This window comes from Schistocerca americana, chromosome 3, assembly GCF_021461395.2.
Source record: "Schistocerca americana isolate TAMUIC-IGC-003095 chromosome 3, iqSchAmer2.1, whole genome shotgun sequence".
In the NCBI taxonomy this organism is placed as follows: domain Eukaryota; kingdom Metazoa; phylum Arthropoda; class Insecta; order Orthoptera; family Acrididae; genus Schistocerca; species Schistocerca americana.
The window spans coordinates 688,846,956-688,870,875 of NC_060121.1; the positions used below are offsets into that span (position 1 = coordinate 688,846,956).

General features: G+C 44.6%; 1 protein-coding gene across 1 annotated transcript in view; it reads right to left on the bottom strand.

Moving 5' to 3' along the window:
• The window catches only part of LOC124605359 (spondin-1-like), a 182,373-nt gene that overhangs the window by 99,372 nt on the left and 59,081 nt on the right, over window positions 1-23,920 (bottom strand). Inside the window, exons 3-4 of the mRNA XM_047136985.1 lie at window positions 15,076-15,370; window positions 6,168-6,312 (exon numbers count right to left, since the gene is read on the bottom strand). Coding sequence (XP_046992941.1) covers window positions 6,168-6,312; window positions 15,076-15,370 — 440 coding nt within the window. The remainder of the gene's footprint in view (window positions 1-6,167; window positions 6,313-15,075; window positions 15,371-23,920) is intronic.

Here is a 23,920-nt window from a genome sequence, read left to right on the forward strand (position 1 = left end):
ATAACATACTGTCCGACTCTTCCCGAAAGTACTCCCTCGAAATTTCTATAGGATACATCTTCGTGCTGTGCAATGCTTCTTTTGAATCGTCTGCCACTACCGGCTGTTGAGAATCTCTGTAACGCTCTCCCACCGACTAAATTATCCCGCGACGAAACGCGCCGCTTTTCGTTGGATCTCCCTCCTTCCTCTTCTATCAGTCTATAAGTCCCAGACTGATGAACAATACTCAAAAATCAGTCGAAAAGTCACTTTTTAAGCCACTTCTTTCACGGATTAGTTACATTTGCTTAAGAATCCTCCTATGAATCTGTCTGGCGACTGCTTTTCTACTATTCGTTTTATGTGGTCATTCCACTTAAGGTCTTTCTGGATAGTTTACAGTACACACTGTTTCCAGCAGTTTGTCATCAGTAGTGTACCTGTACAGCAGTTGCTTTCTTTTCCTATGTATGCGCAATATGCTACATTTGTTTACTTTCAGGAACAACTTCCAGAGCCTGCACCATTCAGCAATCCTCTGCTGATCATTTTTCAAACAAATTCTGTCTTCTGCTATTGCAACTTTTTTTATAGACAATCGCATCATCTGCGAAGATTCTTAAAGATCTTCCGATGCTTTCTGCTAGATCATTCATATACATTGTAAACAGTAACGGTCCTAACACACTTCCCTGGGGTACTCTGGAAATTACCGTTACAGCTGTTCCGTTAAGAGAGGCACGTTAATTTCTGCGTGTAAAGAAGTTCTGAATTCAGTTGCAAATATGGACTGATACTCGGTAAGTTCGTACTTTCTTTTCTTTTTTTACTAAATGGCAGTGCGGAACGGTGTCAGGTGCCTTCCTTCTGTGCCAGACCTGAGCGCCTTTGTCTACAGCGGTATGCCTCTCATGCAGGAACATGGCGAGTTGAGACTCGCAAAATCTCAGTTTCCGGAATCCATGTTAATTTCTATAGAGGAAATTTTCATTCTCCACAACGTCATAATTCTTGAGCATAAAACGTGTTCCACAATCCTACAATAGGTTGACGTCAACACTACAGGTCTAAAATGTGCCTTTTTCCTACCACTCATCTTGAAAACGGGAATGATCTGCGCTTTTTCCAGTCCCTATGTATCCTTTGCTGCTCCAGCGGACTACAATAAACTGCTGCTAGAAGGGGTATAATCTTCGTAGAATCTTACAGGTAACTTATCTGTAAGATTCTACGAAGATTATACAGATTCTAGCACTATCTTATCTGGTCCTCCTGCTTTTCCACTGCTAAGCGGTTGTAGTTGCTTTTATATTCCGCAATCGGTTATCTCAATAAACACAATTTCGCCGCTTGCACTACGATTGAAAGGAGGGACCGTATTACAGGTTCCGGTGGTTAAACAGTTTCAGAAGAACCAAGTCAGTATTTCGGCCTTTAGTTTCTGTCCCTATGTGGTCACTGAGTGAGCAGATGATATCGACCCGCCTAATGATTTTGCAAGAGGCCAAAACCTCTTAGGATTTTTAGTCAGACCGACTGACAAAATTTTACTTTCAAAGTCACTGAAAATTTCTGTCATTGGTATCCTTACGCTCATTTTCGCTTCGTTCAGCTTTAGTTTGACTGCTCTTGGTCTTGAGGTTAGCGTTGCTGGCCCTCGTTCACAGGACCCCAGGTTCGATTCCCGGTCAGATCCGAGCTTTTCTCTGTGTAGGACTGGGTGTGTGTGTTGTCCCCATCATCATTTCGTCATCATCAAGACTTGTACCAGGCGGTCGAACATCCCGAACGAGGTCTCTCAGCCAATAATATCATCGCATATTTCATTTCATTTCAAGCCAGATGGGTATGTCGACCTAAAGTGAAAACGTCTCTAAGTAGCAAGGCAAATGTTTCATATTACCAGGTACACTTCTATGTACTGATGAAACCTGCAACCCACATGGTTCATAAAAACTAAAGTAACTAACCGTGTCGTAAAGATCGTGCTTTGCTGAAGATGCATATGGTCAACGCACTGCTCCCCTAGCCATCGTGTATTGTCTACTTTGGAGCAACTACTTCTAATTCAGGTAGCTACTTTACCCCTATTAACTCACAGGAACTATCCACTTCAAGTACACTACAAGGTAAACTACTTCTGACATCAATAAACACTGCACCATAAATTCCTTTCTGAACACTGCTAGGTTATTTGTAATAATTTCGGCCGAACTGATCTACAGTTTTAGCCAGCTTTCCACACTTAAAAAAATTTGAGTTCAATGCTTTCTATTAGCTCTTGGAGCTCCGGTTCTTTCCCATTACAGCTACGACAGGTTACACCTACAATACCGATTGTTGCCGGGTCTATCTTAGTCCTGTGTTTGCAATGCATCCTTTTAGACTGACGTCCTTTATGCAGTTTTCCAAGAACCCCTAACTTAAAAAAACCACCCAGTCCCCTCCACACAGCTCCTGTTACCCATGTAGATACTTTTGTGTGTAGTGATTCCCTGATCTATTATGCAGAACCCGAAAACCCACCACCCTGTGGCACAAGTCGAGGTATCTGCAGGCTACACGGTCGCACTCTCAGATTCTCCACTCAGATCTGTGCCAAAGATCTGCAGTCGGTAATCTTGACGACGGTACAGATGGTGAACTCCGTTTTCATTTCGTAAGCAAGAGTGGCACTCTCTAACACTTCAGCTACCCACCTGAAACCGTGAGAGAATCTCTTCCAATGCAAAGCGATACACATTGTTAGTATCAACATGAGCCACCACCCGGAGATGGCTGCACCATGTGCTCTTCATGGGATTAAGAAATACATGTTTCATACCTAGAATGACTTTAGGTAGCCATATCCCTAGAGGGGTCTACTAAGTACCTAACATTGGAGCACTCTCTGTGACTGCCTAGATCTTGCAGGCCGAGAAGCTTGCCCCGAAACAGGGCAAAACACTGCTTCTGGCTCAGTACGTTTATCACCCATAAGGCAGCGGCTGAAACCTGTTAGTCACAAGAACTTCAATAACTCCCGCGGAAAATCTGTCGCTGCCTACCACACTTTAGAACTACCTTTCACTCCACCACATGTGAGGTGTCCACATCAGTACAGGCAGTACCTGGGGTGGGGAACACGTGTGATGTGCTGGACGTCCCATGGATCCCCAAGTCCGGTCCTCCATGGTGATGCCCACTGGCAATAGTGTCAAGCTGCGTGACCGAAATCAGCACCACTTGGAGTTGCGAGGGAATTGTCACTGAACCAGCAATCACAGTCCCCATCCATATTAAAGACGGCTAAACAGTTACTAAACCGATAAATACAGAAACAATCAAGAAATTATGAGTTTAAATTAAAATCACAGAGGAATTTCAAAATAATTCGGTTCTAACGAGAAGCTGTCAACTGACAAATGAAACGGTTTGCTGCGATGCGTTGCTGCTGAAGGATATTACAACTGATAGTGGCGCTTCAAACAAAAACGCTTGTCGTAATGCAAACAGCGGTACTATGCACTACACAGTTAACAAAACACGAAACTGTGCCTTATAAATACACAAAAACGCAGGAAAATTCAGAGTTTAAAGACAACATGAGAAATTCAAATAAGTTGTACACGGAGCCTCGAGGATATTGGGAGACCACCCTTAGTGATTAGTCTCACAACGGCGTGGCGTGCCACTAGTGTCGATCTAATATAACCTCAATTCTCGCGGGACAAAAATGGAGAACAATCCAAAAACTGAGAGACCTGGTGATACCTCAAATAAACAAGCATCGTAGTCGGCCCCGTGGAAGTCATCTCTGATACTGGATTGAGTGATAGGCTATCCTAAGAAACAGAAAACTTTACTGAGAAGCTGGACCAGGTCAAGAGGAGGAGCAAACTTCTCAAAAAAGGAAGGTAAAGATTGACTTCTTAAACGTAAGTGAAGTGGAGGGAACTAAAAGTTCGTGAAGTTATGACCTTGAAAGAAAGACTCTCAGAGTGAAATGGTGAATAGATCCCCCCCTCCCCCCCACCTCCAAGACGGGAAACAAGAGACCGAGGCAGAAATCCAGCACTCCCACTTATCAGGATAATCACATCCAGAAAAAGACACATACATATTACACAGTCTGGTTTTAGGATGATGGTTACCAGCAGTGATATCCACTGGTCAGCAATACATTACAGCAGCAAGAGCTAGTTCAGATGGCTCTCTTTGAGAAGACTGGAGGGCAGCCAAGTATAGGTGCCAATTTAATCACCGTTATTAATGAGAAAGTAGTGATCGACACCACCAAAGGGTGCCAGAGAGGAAGTATTTTGTCCCCACTACTGTGGAATCTAGTTGTGCATGAACACATCGAAGAGTTAATTTGTAGAGTTTCTTTTGCCAAGGATACGCAGATGATTTAGTCATTGTAACACCCGAAAAATCTGCAAATACCGTTAGAACAATGTCACAACGTGCTCTGAACGTTATGAACAGTTGGTGCAGAAAACGGGATCTATGGGTCAGTCCCTGGAAAACTGTTGTAATGCCGTTCACTAGGAAGCATATTGATAAATGCACTGGAATATCAAGCTCTTTGACGAAATACCACCAGTATAAGTTGTAGTGATGGGTCTAGGAGTTATCCTAGATGTGAAACTATCATGTAATCCTCATACAAAGAATATGTTCCGAGGCAAAGGGTGTTTTCATGTGCCCCAGAAAGGGAAGGCCCTCTGGTAAAATTTGGGTTCCAGAATCCAGGAGAATGTACTGCACGTAAACCTCTGTAACAAGACCTACGATAATTTTGGCGGTGCAGCAAGATGGAATAAAGGAAAACGGACGGTGTCTACTAAGGTGACTGGGACAGCGCAGAGATTGGTCTGCCTGGCCATAACAGGAGGACTTAGCAGCACACCCATTGCAAGGATGGAGATCATGCTGGACATGCCGTCATTACACCTGTACACCTATGGGCTAAAATTGAGGCAGCGACAGGTGCATATAGGCTAAAACTATCTTTAGCGTATCCTGAATTCTACACTATTTGAATGAGTCTGGTAAATATAGTCATGGTCGAGAAAATGCGAGTTGACCAAACAATAACTTCGAGATGTTTCAATAAACATTTCAAGGTAACAATTGGACGTTGAGAGCAGTGGAAGAATGCACCACAATACCACTCAAGAGACGTAGTCTGGTTTAGTGACAGGTGCGTGGAGAGGAATTTACATAGGTGCTACAAGGTTCGCAGCATTTACATTCTTTCAGAAAACCAAGCTGGTCCATAATCTCTGTCAGCCCTCGTAACGAGATTTATGATCATTGCAGGAAGCCATGAAGCCCTTGTGAGGCCAGGAGAAAGCAACAGGGAAAAACTGGTGTGCACCCCTGGTCACTCGGGAATTGGTGGCTATGAACCAGCTGGCAAGCTGATCAAGGAAGGAGCGATGACTCCACTTGTTGGGTCGAACCTGTCTTAAACTTTACTAAGGCGATGGTAAAATCAGAACTACGTAGCTAGATCAGAAAGCAGCATGCAAAATATTAGATTAAAGTCCAAAAACAAAAACATGGCAAGCTAATAATGAAGAAGCTATGTTTTAAGAGAAGTTTTGCAGTCCCGTGTTATAAAAGGAGACACATGAAAGCCATAGTAGTACTAAAGACTGCTCACGGGAACTCCAGAAAACATCCGCACACGATGTGTACCGAGAAAGTAGCCTCAAAATGTAGACTCTGTGGTGAAGGGGATCAAACCGCACTTCATGAAGACACAGAATATTTGGGTCATTGAATCCTGAAAACTGAGTCTAATAACGGTATAGTATAGACTCTGCTATTACTCTTTAAGGATACTGATTGGCTTTACTAGAATGTCAGAGAGAGAAACCGCACAGTACTAAATTTTGCCTGCAACAGCAGGCTAAGACCAACGTTGTTTTGTCTCTAACTATAAATCATATCAGTCCAACAGATATGTTCCAGCAGACAAATGCATAGGTTTGAAGAGTCGTTAGGTGTAAGCGAAGCAATAAACGTGCATATCGTTAGAATTAATTTAATATTTACGATTATGTGATAAAATACGCTGCATTTAACTAAAAAGAATAAATTTTGTCGTGCAAGACAGCGATCTCATTTGGCAAATAAACAACAAAATAAATATGAGCAAGAAAGACATAAAAGCAATCACTGAAAGTTGTATTTACCTCGTACTTCGCTTCGTCGCAAGGACAGCACTCTGTTTGAACTGGCAGCTGATCCTCAAAGGTGTCCGGAACCTCTTCGCAAAGAACGTGGCTCAGGGGTCCGTCATCCATATACCAGACCTTCGGACGTTCTATTACTGTGGCCCTGAAATAGTTTCACACATGTTATCGTAACGCAATGCATCTGTTTGTAGCTGATCTCCTGTTCAGGTGAAGTATATATTGCTAGGAAATTGTTTAAGTACCAAGGTAAATTTCACCTTCATATGAAAGGGTCGCTCTAATCTATCTTACCAGTTTTATTTAAATACATCAACAAAAGTATCGTATCACTCGTTGGTTCCGAAATTCATGGCGCAGAAAACAAAATTTGGCTGTGACATATGTATGTATTTGCAACGTTCCAGATCATCAATATATATATATATATATATATATATATATACACTCCTGGAAATTGAAATAAGAACACCGTGAATTCATTGTCCCAGGAAGGGGAAACTTTATTGACACATTCCTGGGGTCAGATACATCACGTGATCACACTGACAGAACCACAGGCACATTGACACAGGCAACAGAGCATGCACAATGTCGGCACTAGTACAGTGTATATCCACCTTTCGCAGCAATGCAGGCTGCTATTCTCCCATGGAGACGATCGTAGAGATGCTGGATGTAGTCCTGTGGAACGGCTTGCCATGCCATTTCCACCTGGCGCCTCAGTTGGACCAGCGTTCGTGCTGGACGTGCAGACCGCGTGAGACGACGCTTCATCCAGTCCCAAACATGCTCAATGGGGGACAGATCCGGAGATCTTGCTGGCCAGGGTAGTTGATTTACACCTTCTAGAGCACGTTGGGTGGCACGGGATGCATGCGGACGTGCATTGTCCTGTTGGAACAGCAAGTTCCCTTGCCGGTCTAGGAATGGTAGAACGATGGGTTCGATGACGGTTTGGATGTACCGTGCACTATTCAGTGTCCCCTCGACGATCACCAGTGGTGTACGGCCAGTGTAGGAGATCGCTCCCCACACCATGATGCCGGGTGTTGGCCCTGTGTGCCTCGGTCGTATGCAGTCCTGATTGTGGCGCTCACCTGCACGGCGCCAAACACGCATACGACCATCATTGGCACCAAGGCAGAAGCGACTCTCATCGCTGAAGACGACACGTCTCCATTCGTCCCTCCATTCACGCCTGTCGCGACACCACTGGAGGCGGGCTGCACGATGTTGGGGCGTGAGCGGAAGACGGCCTAACGGTGTGCGGGACCGTAGCCCAGCTTCATGGAGACGGTTGCGAATGGTCCTCGCCGATACCCCAGGAGCAACAGTGTCCCTAATTTGCTGGGAAGTGGCGGTGCGGTCCCCTACGGCACTGCGTAGGATCCTACGGTCTTGGCGTGCATCCGTGCGTCGCTGCGGTCCGGTCCCAGGTCGACGGGCACGTGCACCTTCCGCCGACCACTGGCGACAACATCGATGTACTGTGGAGACCTCACGCCCCACGTGTTGAGCAATTCGGCGGTACGTCCACCCGGCCTCCCGCATGCCCACTATACGCCCTCGCTCAAAGTCCGTCAACTGCACATACGGTTCACGTCCACGCTGTCGTGGCATGCTACCAGTGTTAAAGACTGCGATAGAGCTCCGTATGCCACGGCAAACTGGCTGACACTGACGGCGGCGGTGCACAAATGCTGCGCAGCTAGCGCCATTCGACGGCCAACACCGCGGTTCCTGGTGTGTCCGCTGTGCCGTGCGTGTGATCATTGCTTGTACAGCCCTCTCGCAGTGTCCGGAGCAAGTATGGTGGGTCTGACACACCGGTGTCAATGTGTTCTTATATGTTATATATATATATATATATATATGTGTGTGTGTGTGTAACGACAAAGTCCTCTGCTTCCCAAGGGTGGTTTTTCACAGCACTCCTGGGCAACGTCAAAACGTGATGGAACGTCCCCTTGTCAGGATGTAGGTTTGAATCCACAGTGGCATATCATCGATAAGATCATCAAGTCAGCACTCGTCCAAATTGTGCCCCTCTTACATGGCGACTTTGCACAAGTCGCGCAGTGTACGTGTTCGTCCAAGAACAGCACGGATGCTCGACTGAGTTCATGTTCGCTTCATGAACAGGCTACTCCATTCTGGGGGCCTACCACGCTGAAGGAAAGTGTTCATAACAACGGCACGACGTGCATCGCAGTTATCATCCAAAAAGATGAAATAGTCACCAAAATGTTGGCGATATGGTCCCTCTTTTGATAGCCGAATCTTTTTCCTGTATCGCACAGCAGTGAGATTGACCTGAAGAACTGAGAGAGGTGTATGGTGGCCCCATGTAACGCCATCACAGAACATCATTCTATCACCACCAGGCTGTTGTAAATGCTAGGACAGTGTTGGGGGCGTTCAGTATTACCGAACTGTCTCCAATCATGTTAGCTGCACCTATCAGGACAGAAATATATCACTTTCATCCGAAAACAACGGCCGACGCCAATCCTGGGGCGTCAAGTCACCATAAATTCTTGCCCATTTCTAACGGAGTGCGTGGTGTTGTGGCGTACGATGTGGGTACTCGCCGTGGCCGTCGGGAATGGAGAGTCAGATCATGCAATCTCTTCCCAACAGTTCGATGCAATAGGCTATATGACGCCCTGTAGCCTCTTCGAACGCTGAATTCAGTTCTGAAGGACACAGTCCGAGGTTCCTTCGGCTCAAGTCTTAGCTATCGATCATGCTGCGCATTTGTCGAGCATGGAAGGTCTGTGGGGTGTAAGTCCTCAGTAGTACCTGTCAACTGGAAACGGCTCTATGAACACAACACACCACGTCACCTTGCCTCTAGCGCACACGGCGAGAAGCAAATGACACGTACCCGATCATTGGTCCCGACAGCCATTCGTGGCAAGACAGACGTTCACTCTGTTGTACTACAGAGACGTTTCTGTGCGTACCTACTGCAGCTTCAGTTTCATCTGAGATGCTGAAGTCCGTTCGAGTACGGCGTTCTGTCCGTAGGTGGCGCTCATGGTTATTGTGTGTATCTTTACAAACAAGGTTAGGAGTGACCTTCCGACTGACACGGGAACAGTCACAATAGCAACCCATCTGCACGACATATCGGGGTGATGCAAAACTCTGATGATGTGTGTATTTAACACTAAATAAGCGATGAAAGTTATTTTCATAATCCAAAAGCGTTGAGCTCCTATAGTTACACATGCTAGTCAAAACGAGGAAGCAACGTATAAAAAATTACGCAGATCAATAACGTTTATCTCTACAAAATAGGAAAGTAGTATGATTACTGAAGAAGAAATTGCTGAAGAAATGTCAGGCATCGCGCCATCTGACGACGAGAGCGTCGACGTACTGCTGAGGTCATCGCTCTCGGATGGTGAGTAGTAGAAGATCGAGCGGAGGCTGCCCAGGAATGAGAGGCAATTTCTATGAATTGAAACTCTTTTATTTCTTTCTATTTCGTGCCTTATTAATACACAAAATTGTTAGTTTTAAGAATTTTCAACTCGTTGAAGTTTTAATGTAGTCAAAACTTCGTTAAAATATTAGAAAATCGAATAAACTTTATAATATGTACCTGCAAAATTTAATATTGTGAAAACGCAATCTGTCTGTCACTAGGTGGTAAATAATTTAGAAATGGAAGCAGCTGATCAACGAAGGGATCGCGCTGTCGAAACCAGAAGCCTGTGGATCCCAATTAATTACTGCTGGCCCTTATTCCAACTGCACATTAAGTTTGGATTCCTCCTACACGTTGGTCAGCAGGCCTGAAGATGATGTGAAGGAACCCCGAAATTGGTCGCCTAAATAAATTACGTTTAAAATACAGACGGCTGAAATAGTTCTTAATTTTACATTGTATACTGAACAGCCGAAGTCCCTCAAACATCTTGTAAGAAGATAGTCACTGTAAATCCACTTCCAGTGCAGCAATATCAGTCAAAGCTGGAGAATACGTTAATAGAAGGGAGTGGCTCTTAGAAATAGGGGACGGAACTGTTTATATCCTGTTGAATATTTTGAGATTGTTCCAGTAAAAAGACATTTAAAACCATTATCTAAGTAAAAAAAACTTTACTAATGTAACTTTTCTTTTTTCTTTTTTCCTTTTTTTTTTTTTTTTTTTTTTTAGTGGAAAATAATTTTTTCCAGTCCCACACAGATCCCTAACCCCATACAGGTAGTTGCGAAAATTTGTACCAAATTTTTAATAGCTATGGCAATACTTGTAAAATTTTAAACAAAAAACGCGATCGCATACGATTAACAATAAGTGATATATGAATGACTAAGTCACCAACAATTTTTATTGCTCTACAAACGATGTGAGCTGTTGAGTTATTTTTCTCAACAGGAGCTACTCTCTGCATTACTTACTCTTATCTGTTGCGTGATTCCCACGTTTATCATTTTAAATATTATAAGTATTGTCATAGCTATCAAAAATTCAAAAGCACAGATTTTCAGAACTATCTGTATGCGGTTATGAATGTGTACGGGCCTAGGAGAAATTATTTTATTCTGGTTAGTCCGTTTTAAAAATGTGTTACATTGAAAAGGTTTTTATTCTTTTTAGTCCTGTGTGTGTGAAATTTTTCTGTGGCTGTCAGACGTTTTGATGAGACGACAATAGACAAGTGGTAAATTTCTGGGTTATCTCAGTTTTCTTTAACGTGAGTGAGTGAACATAATGCTTCCTCCTACGATCTCCCGAAAAGATCACGAAGGTAAAAATTAGAGCGATTCACACAGAGGCCTATTGGCAATCGTTCTTACCGAGAAACATACCCGACGCAACAGGAAAAGAGGGAAATGGCAGGGAGTTGGTGGTTGATGCTTCGAGTCACATCGTTGCTATAGATAGTTTGCGAAAACCAGTTCATGATGGACACTGCCGGCCGGTGTGGCCGTGCGGTTAAAGGCGCTTCAGTCTGGAACCGCGTGACCGCTACGGTCGCAGGTTCGAATCCTGCCTCGGGCATGGATGTGTGTGATGTCCTTAGGTTAGTTAGGTTTAATTTCTAAGTTCTAGGCGACTGATGGCCTCAGAAGTTGAGTCGCATAGTGCTCAGAGCCACTTGAATCATTTATGATGGACACTGAAGAATTGTGTATGCGGTTGAAGTCACCCTCGACAGCATCAGTTAAGGGCTGAAAACGGTCCACTGAAGCACCGAAGCTGATAGTCATATAATAAATAACATCGTAAGAACGGCTGTAGGTGTTCCAGTTTACTATGCACAGAAACAGCAGTGGTACACAAAGTATACTCCGCCACACATCAGACAAGAAAGAGAGTTAATATTGCATTGTCATCCCATCCTGAGTTGTGAATTGAAAGGAACCAGTCTACCTGACGTCTAAAAGGGCGTGATCATTGGATTTAGGGTCAAGGGTGAAAGCATTTCCGAAATGGCTAAGACTGCAAACTGTTCGCACGTCGCCGTTATTACAGTATATCGTGCATGGCAATGGTGCTATCCAAAACAGTTGCCGAGATAGCTGTTATGCACCATGGGCCAAAGATTACAGGGTTTAACGCCGGCAGCGGAGACGTGCACGAACTAACAGACATGAAACCGTTCAGCAGCAGAGCGCTTAGATGAACCAAGGGGCTACCCACATTATCTCCCCAGACCATTCAGCGGACGTTGCTAAGTGCGGGCCTCCACAGCAGGCGTCAGGTTCGTGTAGACTAGTTGACTGCTGTACATCGGTGACGGAGGCTGGAATCTGCACGGCAATAGCGCAAACGGACGTCCAATGAGTGGCGACAGGTGGCTTTTTCATATGAATCAGTTTTGTGCTCCTTCGAACAGATAGCCACTGGTGTGTACGGCGTGGAGAGAGTCCACCCGGAGGAGGGAGCCTTGTGGTCCGGGAAGTGTATTCGTGGAATTCTCCGGCTTATCTAGTCATTCAAGAAGACACAGTGGATCAACACAAGTATGACTCTATTCTTGGCGACCATGTTCACTCCTAGATGCAGTTTATTTTTGCTCGGCATGACGGCATCTACCAGCAGGACAATGCAACGTGTCACACTGCTCGCAGTCTAAATGCGTGACACGGAGAGCACCAGGATGAGTTTAGCGTACTCCTTAGATTTACACCCAATCGAGAAAGTGTAGGTCCACCTAGAGCGGACTGTTCGGGCCCTGACTCCGCATCCTAGAAACCTAGCGCAGTTGCCCGCGTGACTGGAGTTGGCGTGGGTCCACATCTCTCTCGGTACCTTACAGAACCTCACTGACTCGCCTTCTGCACGTCTCACCCTGAAAAAGGTCATTATTCAGGCTTTTGACAAGTGGCCACATTGATGTGGCTGTACAGTGTAATAACGTTTAAAAATCTGCAGATTATCCACTAATATAAAGATGTCCTATTTTCATCCAAATGTGCTTTCTGTAGTAACCTGTTTCCTTGCTTCTCATTGAACTTTCTATCTGACCATATTCGGAAGACCTCAGAGGTTCATGAAGTTGTGACACCTTCAACAGTTCGATCCCATGAGGCGGTAGACTCCTGTAAAACGTTATACGAGGGCTATTCGGAAAGTAAGGAACGATAGGTCGCGGAATGGAAACCACAGTGAAAATCAAAACTGTTTTATTTGTAACGGTTAGCTACACCTTCCAGCTACTTCTCTACACAGTCGCCGTTCAGAGTTAGACATCTGTCGTAGCATTGTACTAACTTTTCAATTCTCTCATTACAGAAGGCAGCCGCCAATTTTCTACTCTGGACTGCAGCTTGTTGTCTGTGCAAAATATTGTCTTCATAGCCAACGGTTCATTTGAGCAGAGATAAATCTCAGGGGTAACCAGTTACAGGCTGTATTGTTGGTGATCAAACACTTCCCATCGAAAACGCTGCAGGAGCATCTTCATTGCCCCTGCAGAGTGTGGTCGAGAATTGTCGTGTAGAACGAACCGCATGACAGTTATGTTATGTGGATTGCATAGCTTCAGGCGAAATCTTTCGCCAGGCTCTCATACTTGGCGGGAGACGCTAATTCCTAGCCATCTTTACGTTCACACTGTAAGCTCAGAACTGAAAAGAGCGACATGATGCGATCGATGGGCGTACTAGACACAGTGCCCAACGCTTCTGTGCAAAGCTTCATCAGATATTCACTGTATTTTCCATTTGGCTACCGATCGTTCCATACTTTCCGAATGACCCTTGTATGTACCAGGAAGGATGAATGCATGGATGTTTTTCTGACTTTTTCTATGGACGGACATACACATATTATGTAAGACACTACACCAACGGCTTACAGACCTATGTGCAGGAGGGAAGACGAGGAGTGGTATTTCTCATTGGCGAAACAGGACACACCACATTTAATATATCCCACAAAAGTAGAAATGTCTTTTAAATCCAGTTAGCACAGCGTCATCAGTATCCTACTTTGAGTCGCTTGGAGTGAGAAATCGGTTGATAAATTCAGTCCAACTTGTGGCACAGTGGCTGGTGTCGCGATCTGTCGCTTTTTTGCATTTAGTGTTCGAAACCCGATTATTGCTGTTATTTTACTTTTTTATTTTGCTACTCATGTTCATAGAAGATGACTGTACGAATGTATCTTACAAAGTTAGGGGATACAAGAGAGTTACAATAGTTGTAAAATTAGAACTGGGTTTCACAATAAGTGTCAAACACTTATACAATACATGTATGTATGATATTTTCGGGGGTTACAGTCTTTTTAAATTCTCATTCTGGTATATCAGTTGTTGATTCTTACAATATATTCATATGTTTATTCCTTAGGAAGGTTTCATGCATTACCTTGGATTATATCCACCATAAAACCATTCGAAAGATAGAAATTCAGAAGACCAAGAGTATCGCGCCAAGGCAGGTTTCCCGCCACAACATTTCTTTGTAGTCGTATAAATCTCGCTAGGGAAAGAAACATCGTAAACATTATTGAAGATTTCACACGTTGGCAATAGTTTCGCGGGAAACCATGCATAACGCATTACTTCTGTCACTTGCAACTGATTTAGAATCAAGATACACAACAAGAATTTTACCGAAAACGAATTCAAATAATTTTTTCATTCATTTTTTAAAAAATTCATTCACCACATATACTGTTAACAGAACAGTAAAGCCACATGTGGCCCACCGGGACCATCCGACCGCCGTGTCATCCTCAGATGAGGATGCAGATAGGGGGGCCGCGTGGTCAGCGCACCACTCTTCCGGTGGTTATGACGGTTTTATTTGACCGAGCCGCTAATACTCGGTCGAGCAGCTCCTCAACTGGCATCACGAGGCTGAGAGCACCCCGAAAAATGGCAACAGCGTATGGCGACCCAGATAGTCACCCATCCAAGTGTCGGCCACGCCCGACAGCGCTTAACATCGGTGACCTGACGCGAACCCGTGTATCGATTGGGGGGAAGGCCGTTGCCTTAGTAGGACAATAAGGAGAACGTTATTTAGGAATACACTGGGAAACATTCTTGTAGCAATCTTCTACGAACATGTATAGATAAACGAGAAATAAAATAATAATAAAAATGATAATCAGGTTGCAAACACGGGAAGCAAAAGTGTTAGGCTGCAACGGTAGCCTCTGTGACACCGAATTTACTCGCTCAAAGGAACATGAAGTATCTCGAAAACGTTGACCGTCGTTTTCTCAAAAACGGTCGAATACCTACAGATAAGCCGAGACATCTGTTCGTTTATTTTGACGCTTCTTCCACTGAGTGAAGTTGCTGGGAAATCAGGTTACGGCACCTGCCGTGTTCTCGTCATTAAACACGGTGGAGATTAGTTTAGTGCGGTGCCTGAAGGACAGGGATTGTCAGATGAAGGCAGGGTTATCCAGCAGCTAGTAGTTGCCCACCTGAAGACGACGCAGCCGCTGCCGGAGGGCGGCGCCTTCCAGTACACCTGCACCTTGTCCTTGCGGTAGCTAGAGGTGTGCGTGACGGTGTTGGGGCAGCGGTCACTGAAGCGCGTCAGCGTGTCGCCGTACAGCGAGAAGGTGCCCGCGCCCAGCGGCCCCAGCGAGTGCAGCCGGCCGCGCGGCGGCTGCTCCTCCTCCTCGTCGTCGTCCGTCAGCGACTCCTCGTCCGCCAGCTCCACCGTCAGCACGAAGCCCGTGAACCGGTGCATCTGCGGCGAGCTCTGCAGCACCACTGCACCACAACCGACACCGTAGCAAATCTACACACGGCTGGAGTATGCTCGACAAACCTCTCCCTATAAAATATTGTATACGAGTAGAACAATCTCGATCGCATGAAAGCGCTGTAATCCATACGTGGAGACCAGTTTCGACCAGATGGACTCCAGTTACGACGTATCGAGACGATGGCACGGAGCAGGAATTATGAATACCACCCACTGATGTCGACATCTACAGTTTGTCTCCGTGTCATCGTCTCGACACGTCATCACAGGAGTATGCCCGAAGATGACAGACATCGTGTCGAAAACGGTCACCACTTCTGAATAAAAGTATTTTTATGCGATCAAGACTGTTCCGTGTAATATTTTATTATTAGTTCGTTGGGATCGCTGCTGTTCCCAATGCGTGTACAAAAATTATCAAAATCTCTCTCCCCTTCTATCTATCTATATAGGGGAACTCGGGGCGGAACGGGATACTTAATGTTTAACAATTTCTATAAAATAAGAGAACACAAGGAAACACTTCTCAAAGTGAAAAACAAACACCTTGTAGCGTAGACTAATATACCTTATTTTAAAATCACTTAAAACAATACATTTTGCATTTTTTACAATTTGTCAAAGAAAGTCTTGCATATTTCCCGTTCCTCCCTACCCACGGGGCAGAATGGGACAAGGGTATTTTTTGTTAAATTATTGCATAAACGCTGAATTTGAATTACGAATATCGTATTAAACTATGACACAATGTTGTATAACAGGCAATTCTGAATAAGGAATGTGTAATTTAAACAATTAAAATGTCATTCTTCAAAATAAGAAAATATTTTAATGACATTCTGACAAATGTACAATGCTTAATAACCACCAAACCACTAATTACTAGCCCTTTCGACAATAGTCACAAATCAGTATTTCCTCTTCATCTTCTCTGTCTATGCCAGTTGAAAGGTGGCTACACTGAGCCACAGCGCCAGACATTGCGCCAAAGAATATTATTCAGCCGCCTCCACTGGCAGTGCTTGCCGAGAAGTCGTAGTGGAGAGTGCTTATTGAGAAGTAGCTGTAGGCAGTGTTCGTTGAGATGTGGTAGTGGAGAGTGCTTATTGAGAAGTAGCTGTAGACACTGTTTGTTGAGATGTGGTAGTGGAGAGTGCTTTTTGAGAAGTAGCAGTAGGCAGTGCTTATCGAGAAGTCGTGGTGGAGAGTGCTTATTGAGAAGTAGCAGTAGGCAGTGCTCGTTGAGATGTAGCAGTGGTGAGTCACTGTTGAGAGGTTCCCATGGAGAGTGCTTGTTCACATGTTGTCATATTGTTTTGATGGGCTAGACACAAGATATTGTTGGATTGGGGATGCTGTAATGATCAGAGTGTGCTTTTCGTCAATATATATGAAGGTAAAAAAATTCCTTTTCTTGTATTATTTCAATGTCTTAAACAATAATGCCTCTTGGTCACAGGTTCAGTCAACAAAGCATCTGGCTCGTGTTCTTGTATTAGACTGTAATTCGGGTTTCTATGTGCAATTATAGTATTTCAGTTTTATTTAATTACACTCCTGGAAACGGAAAAAAGAACACATTGACACCGGTGTGTCAGACCCACCATACTTGCTCCGGACACTGCGAGAGGGCTGTACAAGCAATGATCACACGCATGGCACAGCGGACACACCAGGAACCGCGGTGTTGGCCGTCGAATGGCGCTAGCTGCGCAGCATTTGTGCACCGCCGCCGTCAGTGTCAGCCAGTTTGCCGTGGCATACGGAGCTCCATCGGAGTCTTTAACACTGGTAGCATGCCGCGACAGCGTGGACGTGAACCGTATGTGCAGTTGACGGACTTTGAGCGTGGGCGTATAGTGGGCATGCGGGAGGCCGGGTGGACGTACCGCCGAATTGCTCAACACGTGGGGCGTGAGGTCTCCACAGTACATCGATGTTGTCGCCAGTGGTCGGCGGAAGGTGCACGTGCCCGTCGACCTGGAACCGGACCGCAGCGACGCACGGATGCACGCCAAGACCGTAGGATCCTACGCAGTGCCGTAGGGGACCGCACCGCCACTTCCCAGCAAATTAGGGACACTGTTGCTCCTGGGGTATCGGCGAGGACCATTCGCAACCGTCTCCATGAAGCTGGGATACGGTCCCGCACACCGTTAGGCCGTCTTCCGCTCACGCCCCAACATCGTGCAGCCCGCCTCCAGTGGTGTCGCGACAGGCGTGAATGGAGGGACGAATGGAGACGTGTCGTCTTCAGCGATGAGAGTCGCTTCTGCCTTGGTGCCAATGATGGTCGTATGCGTGTTTGGCGCCGTGCAGGTGAGCGCCACAATCAGGACTGCATACGACCGAGGCACACAGGGCCAACACCCGGCATCATGGTGTGGGGAGCGATCTCCTACACTGGCCGTACACCACTGGTGATCGTCGAGGGGCACTGAATAGTGCACGGTACATCCAAACCGTCATCGAAGCCATCGTTCTACCATTCCTAGACCGGCAAGGGAACTTGCTGTTCCAACAGGACAATGCACGTCCGCATGTATCCCGTGCCACCCAACGTGCTCTAGAAGGTGTAAGTCAACTACCCTGGCCAGCAAGATCTCCGGATCTGTCCCCCATTGAGCATGTTTGGGACTGGATGAAGCATCGTCTCACGCGGTCTGCACGTCCAGCACGAACGCTGGTCCAACTGAGGCGCCAGGTGGAAATGGCAGGGCAAGCCGTTCCACAGGACTACATCCAGCATCTCTACGATCGTCTCCATGGGAGAATAGCAGCCTGCATTGCTGCGAAAGGTGGATATACACTGTACTAGTGCCGACATTGTGCATGCTCTGTTGCCTGTGTCTATGTGCCTGTGGTTCTGTCAGTGTGATCATGTGATGTATCTGACCCCAGGAATGTGTCAATAAAGTTTCTCCTTCCTGTGACAATGAATTCACGGTGTTCTTATTTCAATTTCCAGGAGTGTAATTCAGTGTAAATGGTATTTAAAATATCTTGTCTTATTGAGGAAGAACCGTGCCAGATGTGTACGTTGAATCACACTTCCACACACAGAACAGTTACATTTGTGTTTTGTTGTTTCGTAGGTTTTATAGTTGCTGGGGACTTAATTAATTAATTGTGTTAGCAGAAATTTCCTTTCATTCTTTGTTGTTGTTCTATGCAGTCAGATTGCGTACTATTACTAGTCAGGGCCAACCGGTTACGAGACTGCGTAACCGGATAGTCAGCGACTAAAATTAAAAAATTATATGCATTCTAATTAATTAAGCCCCCATGCACCAGGCGACCCTGCCAGGATCGTCCCTTGGAATTCTTCTGAGAGTAAAAATAGCAGACAGTAGTATTGTTGTAGTAATTTGTAGTTCAGTAATTGTAGTCTATATTGCATGTGTAGATTTGGTAATGAACATTTGCAGTTGTCTTGTCTTTCTTCTAATGGTATTTTTGCAGAATTTAATTCTTGATGTCTTGTACACGGGTTTGACAATTTTGTGCAATTATGAAGATTTCAATTGTTCGTTAATCGTGTTTGTCGGGAAGCATTTCGTGTGAATGGTATTGTTGGAGATAAAGTCTCATTGTGTGTAATTTTCGTATAGTGACGAGTTTTGTATGTTTTGTAAATGATTACGCGATCGATGAAAAAGGCAAAAATGATGAATAGAGAGAATGACGAAATTGTTAACATGGCGAACTCGCCAACACAGGAGAACAGGATGATGAATAATGGATTCGAAAACAATTTAATAAGCAGGGAAAATAGTTCAGAACCAGTTCAAAATTTTTCACAATCAAAACATTTTCAGAATACTAGATTAACGACAGAAGATTTTGGAATAGTATCGAACAAAGATAGCTTTACAGCTATGTCGAAAGAAGCTGGTTTTGCGGGAAATGTTAGGGGTGAAAAGTATTTCGAACCAGTTAATATGGAGCAGTTAATGAGTGCAATATTAAATTTTGGATCTGAATTAAGAACAATGGAAACACAGTTAAGATCTGAATTAAAAACAGTGGGATCACGAATAGGAACAATTAAAACGAAGATGGAAACAATGGAAACACAGTTAGGCTCACGAATAGGGACATGTTTCAAAAACATGAAAGATGAATCAAACAAAGAAATTAGAGAAAAAGTACAACCGATTTTGAATGCTCACAATAATAGTTTAATTTCAACAGAAATTAGACAAGAGGAACAGGACAGAGAACAGGAAGAAAGAGATCGCGTGATAGTACAAAAATTTTCAGAGTTAAATTTACAACGTGCACACGATAAGGAAGAAATACTTGAAAGAATCGAGGAATCCGTACCAAATGACAGAATAAATAACCTAACACAACAGTATGAACAGTTAACTACTAAATGTGTCAATACTGAAACCCGAGTCGCGACACTTACGGAAGACGTAAATAAACAGAAAGAAAAAATAGGTGACTTATCGGAAAGAGTTGTGGAGATTTCAGATAAATTGACAAGTCTTAGTTTAAATGGGGACAGAAATTCGGATGATACAGCTCCATTGCCATTTGCAGAAACAGAAGAGTACCAGAACATAAATAGACATGTTGAAAATCAGGGAAAATTTAATGAACGCGTTAAAAGGGAATTCGAGGCGTTACGAAAGCAAGTCAAACATATTGAAAGTGAAATCGTAGGAAAAGACAGTAGAAGAAATTTCGAATCACAGATAGCAGAGGGGTTTGAAGAAAGTAATTTATTTCATTTACGAGATGCAACAAGAGAGCGCCAGGCGCGCGAACTTGACAATAATCGACATTGGGACTGGGACAGACGCGGTAGGTCTTTGTCACCACGAAACGAAAACATTGATTATAAACACTTTTTAACTGTTCGGAAATTTAAGATCTTTCGCAATTCTAACAATGACATACATCCATGTTCATGGTTAGATCAATTTATGTACGCACTTCCACCAAATTAGCCACTAAGTCACAAACTGGAATTTATGTGCGGCTATTAAGGTCCTCAGGGGATTCACTACACTAAGTGAATATGTGCTGTAGCGTGCACAGGGCCCCGAGCTGTAGTAGTGCTATTTCCCTTTTAGTTTTCTGCACTGCTGCCTACTCTTTTACTATTCTTTGTATCTATCAAAACAATTCTTCAACTATCAATCTATCTAGAGAGTCCGTAAAGAATAACCGGATATGACTCTTTTACCCAAAAGTGATTTCGGAAATTACCGTTTTGGACTTACTGTATCTTCAGCAGCATTCATTCGTAGTTTAAACGAAGTTTTACCTGTTTATCTTCGTGACAATATTACTTCATATGTTGACGATATTCTTATTGCTAAACGTTCTTGGAGTGAACATAACAAAATTTTGGATTCATTATTACGTATTTTTGCAAGAGTTGGCATTACAGTGAACTTGGAAAAATCTGAATTTGGTCGTTCTCAGGTCTAATTAATTAAGCCCCCATGCACAGTACATGAATTGTGTGCCCACTCTGGCATGCAACCCAGCCCTCATTTGAAACGGAGTAGAATTCCCCACAGTAGAGACACTCAGCATCCTCTCTCTCTGATTCTCTCTTCTGCATCATCTTCTTCCTTTTTCTTAAGGTCTTTGATGTCCTCTGTTTTGGTTTTTTTGGGTGTACAGTTTGATATTTTTGCCTTAAGTTGAATTGCACCTGACGTCTCTGTCCTGACATTGTTTATATTTGTGCACCCTCCTCCTTTCTGTAGGCCTACTTTACGTGCGACAGCATTCTGCAGTTCCTTCTTATAAGGAGAATCTGTTAATACGACGGTTTTTCCTTTTCGTCTTGTATTCCGCCGAGTATTTTGACAGATTAGTGTGATTGGAATGACAGCCTCGGGCGATATCTGGAAAGCTGAGTTGTTCGGTGAACATAGCTGGTTTGGAGAGTCTGGCATCCATGAGCATCCAGGCTGGGTTTGCTTTCTACTTGCATCAATATATGACGGGGCAGAACGGGACACTATCCCATTCTGCCCCGTCCCGTTCCGCCCCAAGAGCACTTTTGAGGTTAACAACTTTTATGGAGTGTAATAACTGACGTATTTAAACGCATTTAATAACTAAAGTGTAACAAATGCCATGCACTTTAAGGGATTGTGTCATTTTAGGGTATACAATTAACAATAAAAGCTTACCTGACGCTGAAATTCACCAAACGTTAGAACAACGCAAGCGGTAACGTGACGGACAACAATTCACTTAGATCTCGCACTTCAAACTAAATCAGAATGGCTGCCCTCACTTCCCTTCCATTCGGAGAAATAGTTACATGCCCATACAACAGGTTGCAACACTGTCCAGTCTAGAAAAGAGCAATTTCCCATTGTGCCCCGCTATCCCGTTCTGCCCCGAGTTCCCCTACAACTATACATACACCATGTGATCAAAAGTATCCGAACACCTGGCTGAAAACGACTTACAAGTTCGTGGCGCCCTCCATCGGCAATGCTGGAATTCAGTATGGCGTGGGCCCACCCTTAGCCTTGATGACAGCTTCCACTCTCGGAAGTATACGTTCAATCAGGTTCTGGAAGGTTTCTTGGGGAATGGCAGGCCATTCTTCACGGAGTGCTGCACTGAGGAGAGGTATCGATGTCAGTCGGTGAGGCCTGGAACGAAGTCGGCGTTCCAAAACATCCCAAATGTGTTCTATAGGATTCAGGTCAGGACTCTGTGCAGGCCAGTCCATCACAGGGATGTTATTGTCGTGTAACCACTCCACCACAGACTGTGCATTATGAACAGGTGCTCGATCGTGTTGAAAGATGCATCCCGGAAATTCTCTTCAACAGCGGGAAGCAAGTAGGTGCATAAAAAATGATTGTAGGCCTGTGCTGTGATAGTGTCACGCAAAACAACAACGGGTGTAAACCCCCTGCATGAAAAACACGACCACACCATAACACCACCGCCTGCGAATTTTACTGTTGGCACTATACACGGTCGCAGATGATGTTCACCGGGCATTTGCCATACCCACACCCTGCCATCGGATCGCCGCATTGTGTACCGTGATTCGTCACTACACACAACGTTTTTCCATTGTTAAATCGTCCAATTTTTGCGCTACTTACACCAAGCGAGGCGTCGTTTGGCATTTACCGGCGTGATGTGTGGCTTACGAGCAGCCGCTCGACCACGAAATCCAAGTTTTCTCACCTCCCGCCTAATTGTCGTAGTACATGCAGGGGATCATGATGCAGTTTGGAATTGCTGTGTGATAGATGTCTGCCTATTACACATAACGATCCTCTTCAACTGCCGGCAGTCTCTCATAGTCAACAGACGAGATCGGCCCGAACGCTTTTGTGCTGTATGTATCCCTTCACGTTTCCACTTCACTATCACATCGGAAACAGTGGACCTAGGGATGTTTAGAAGTGTGGAAACTCGCGTACAGACGTATGACACAAGTGACACCCAATCACCTGACCACGTTCGAAGTCCGTGAGTTCCGCGGAGCGCCCTGTTCTGCTCTCTCACGATGTCCAGTGACTACTGAGGTCGCTGATACGGTGTACCTGGCAGTAGGTGGCAGCACAATGCACCTAATATGAAAAACGTATGTTTTGGGGGTGTCCGGATACTTTTGATCGCACATTGAATTATGAAAATGTATGCATGTATGTTCTACATCTTCTTCTAAACCACTGGATCAATTTCAACCAAAACTGGTACACATATCACTTACTGTCTGGAAAGAACCATTGTAGGGGTAAACACCACCTGCCTGTCAGAAGGGTGGGGGTGAAACAGAAAGTTCACGACGCACAAATAGCCAGACTAAATTCATCCACTATTTGAGAAAGAGAGCAGCTAGTCGCTTGCAGCAGACTTTACACATAAATTCAAACCTGCACGACACTTTCTCTCTTTGAAATCCCTCAAAAAATGATGAGAGAAAAAAAGCGTCTGCCTCTCACTACATTTTCACTGTTATTGCAGTAAAACTGCAGCATCAGGTTTATTACTTCTTTGTTACTAACTCTTTTCGCAAAACATTACGGGAGATATGGCTTCATAGAGTTCAGTGAAAAGGAAACTGAGGGCTAAATTCGGTAGCGATACAAGTGAAATACGAGTATAGAAAAATGTGAAATATGTCAAACAGAGTTGAAATAAATGTGACGAGTGCGAGATGGGGATGGACAGAGGGAAAAGGAGCAGATGTACAGAGGGGAGGGGTGGGGGAGCAGATGGACAGGGAGAACGGGTGGAGCAGATGGACAGAGAATGGGGATTGGACGGGTGGAGAGAGAGAAAGGAGAGGAGGAGGTGGTAAAAGGGAAGGAGGAGATGAACTAATAGAAGACTGGAATAAATGCATACCCGGGCAACACCGGGTAGTCAGCAAGTTGTGTAATAAAACGATAGTGGCCAAAAAGCAGGAATCCATACATCATTAAGGGTGCCACAGTTATCGGGCCGATGCCTGCCGGTAGGACATCATATTGGGAGCAATCTGAGATTGTAGACTGAAGCCTCTTCAGTCACTTTGTTTAATGGTTTCTTCAGCGATTATCTCACCA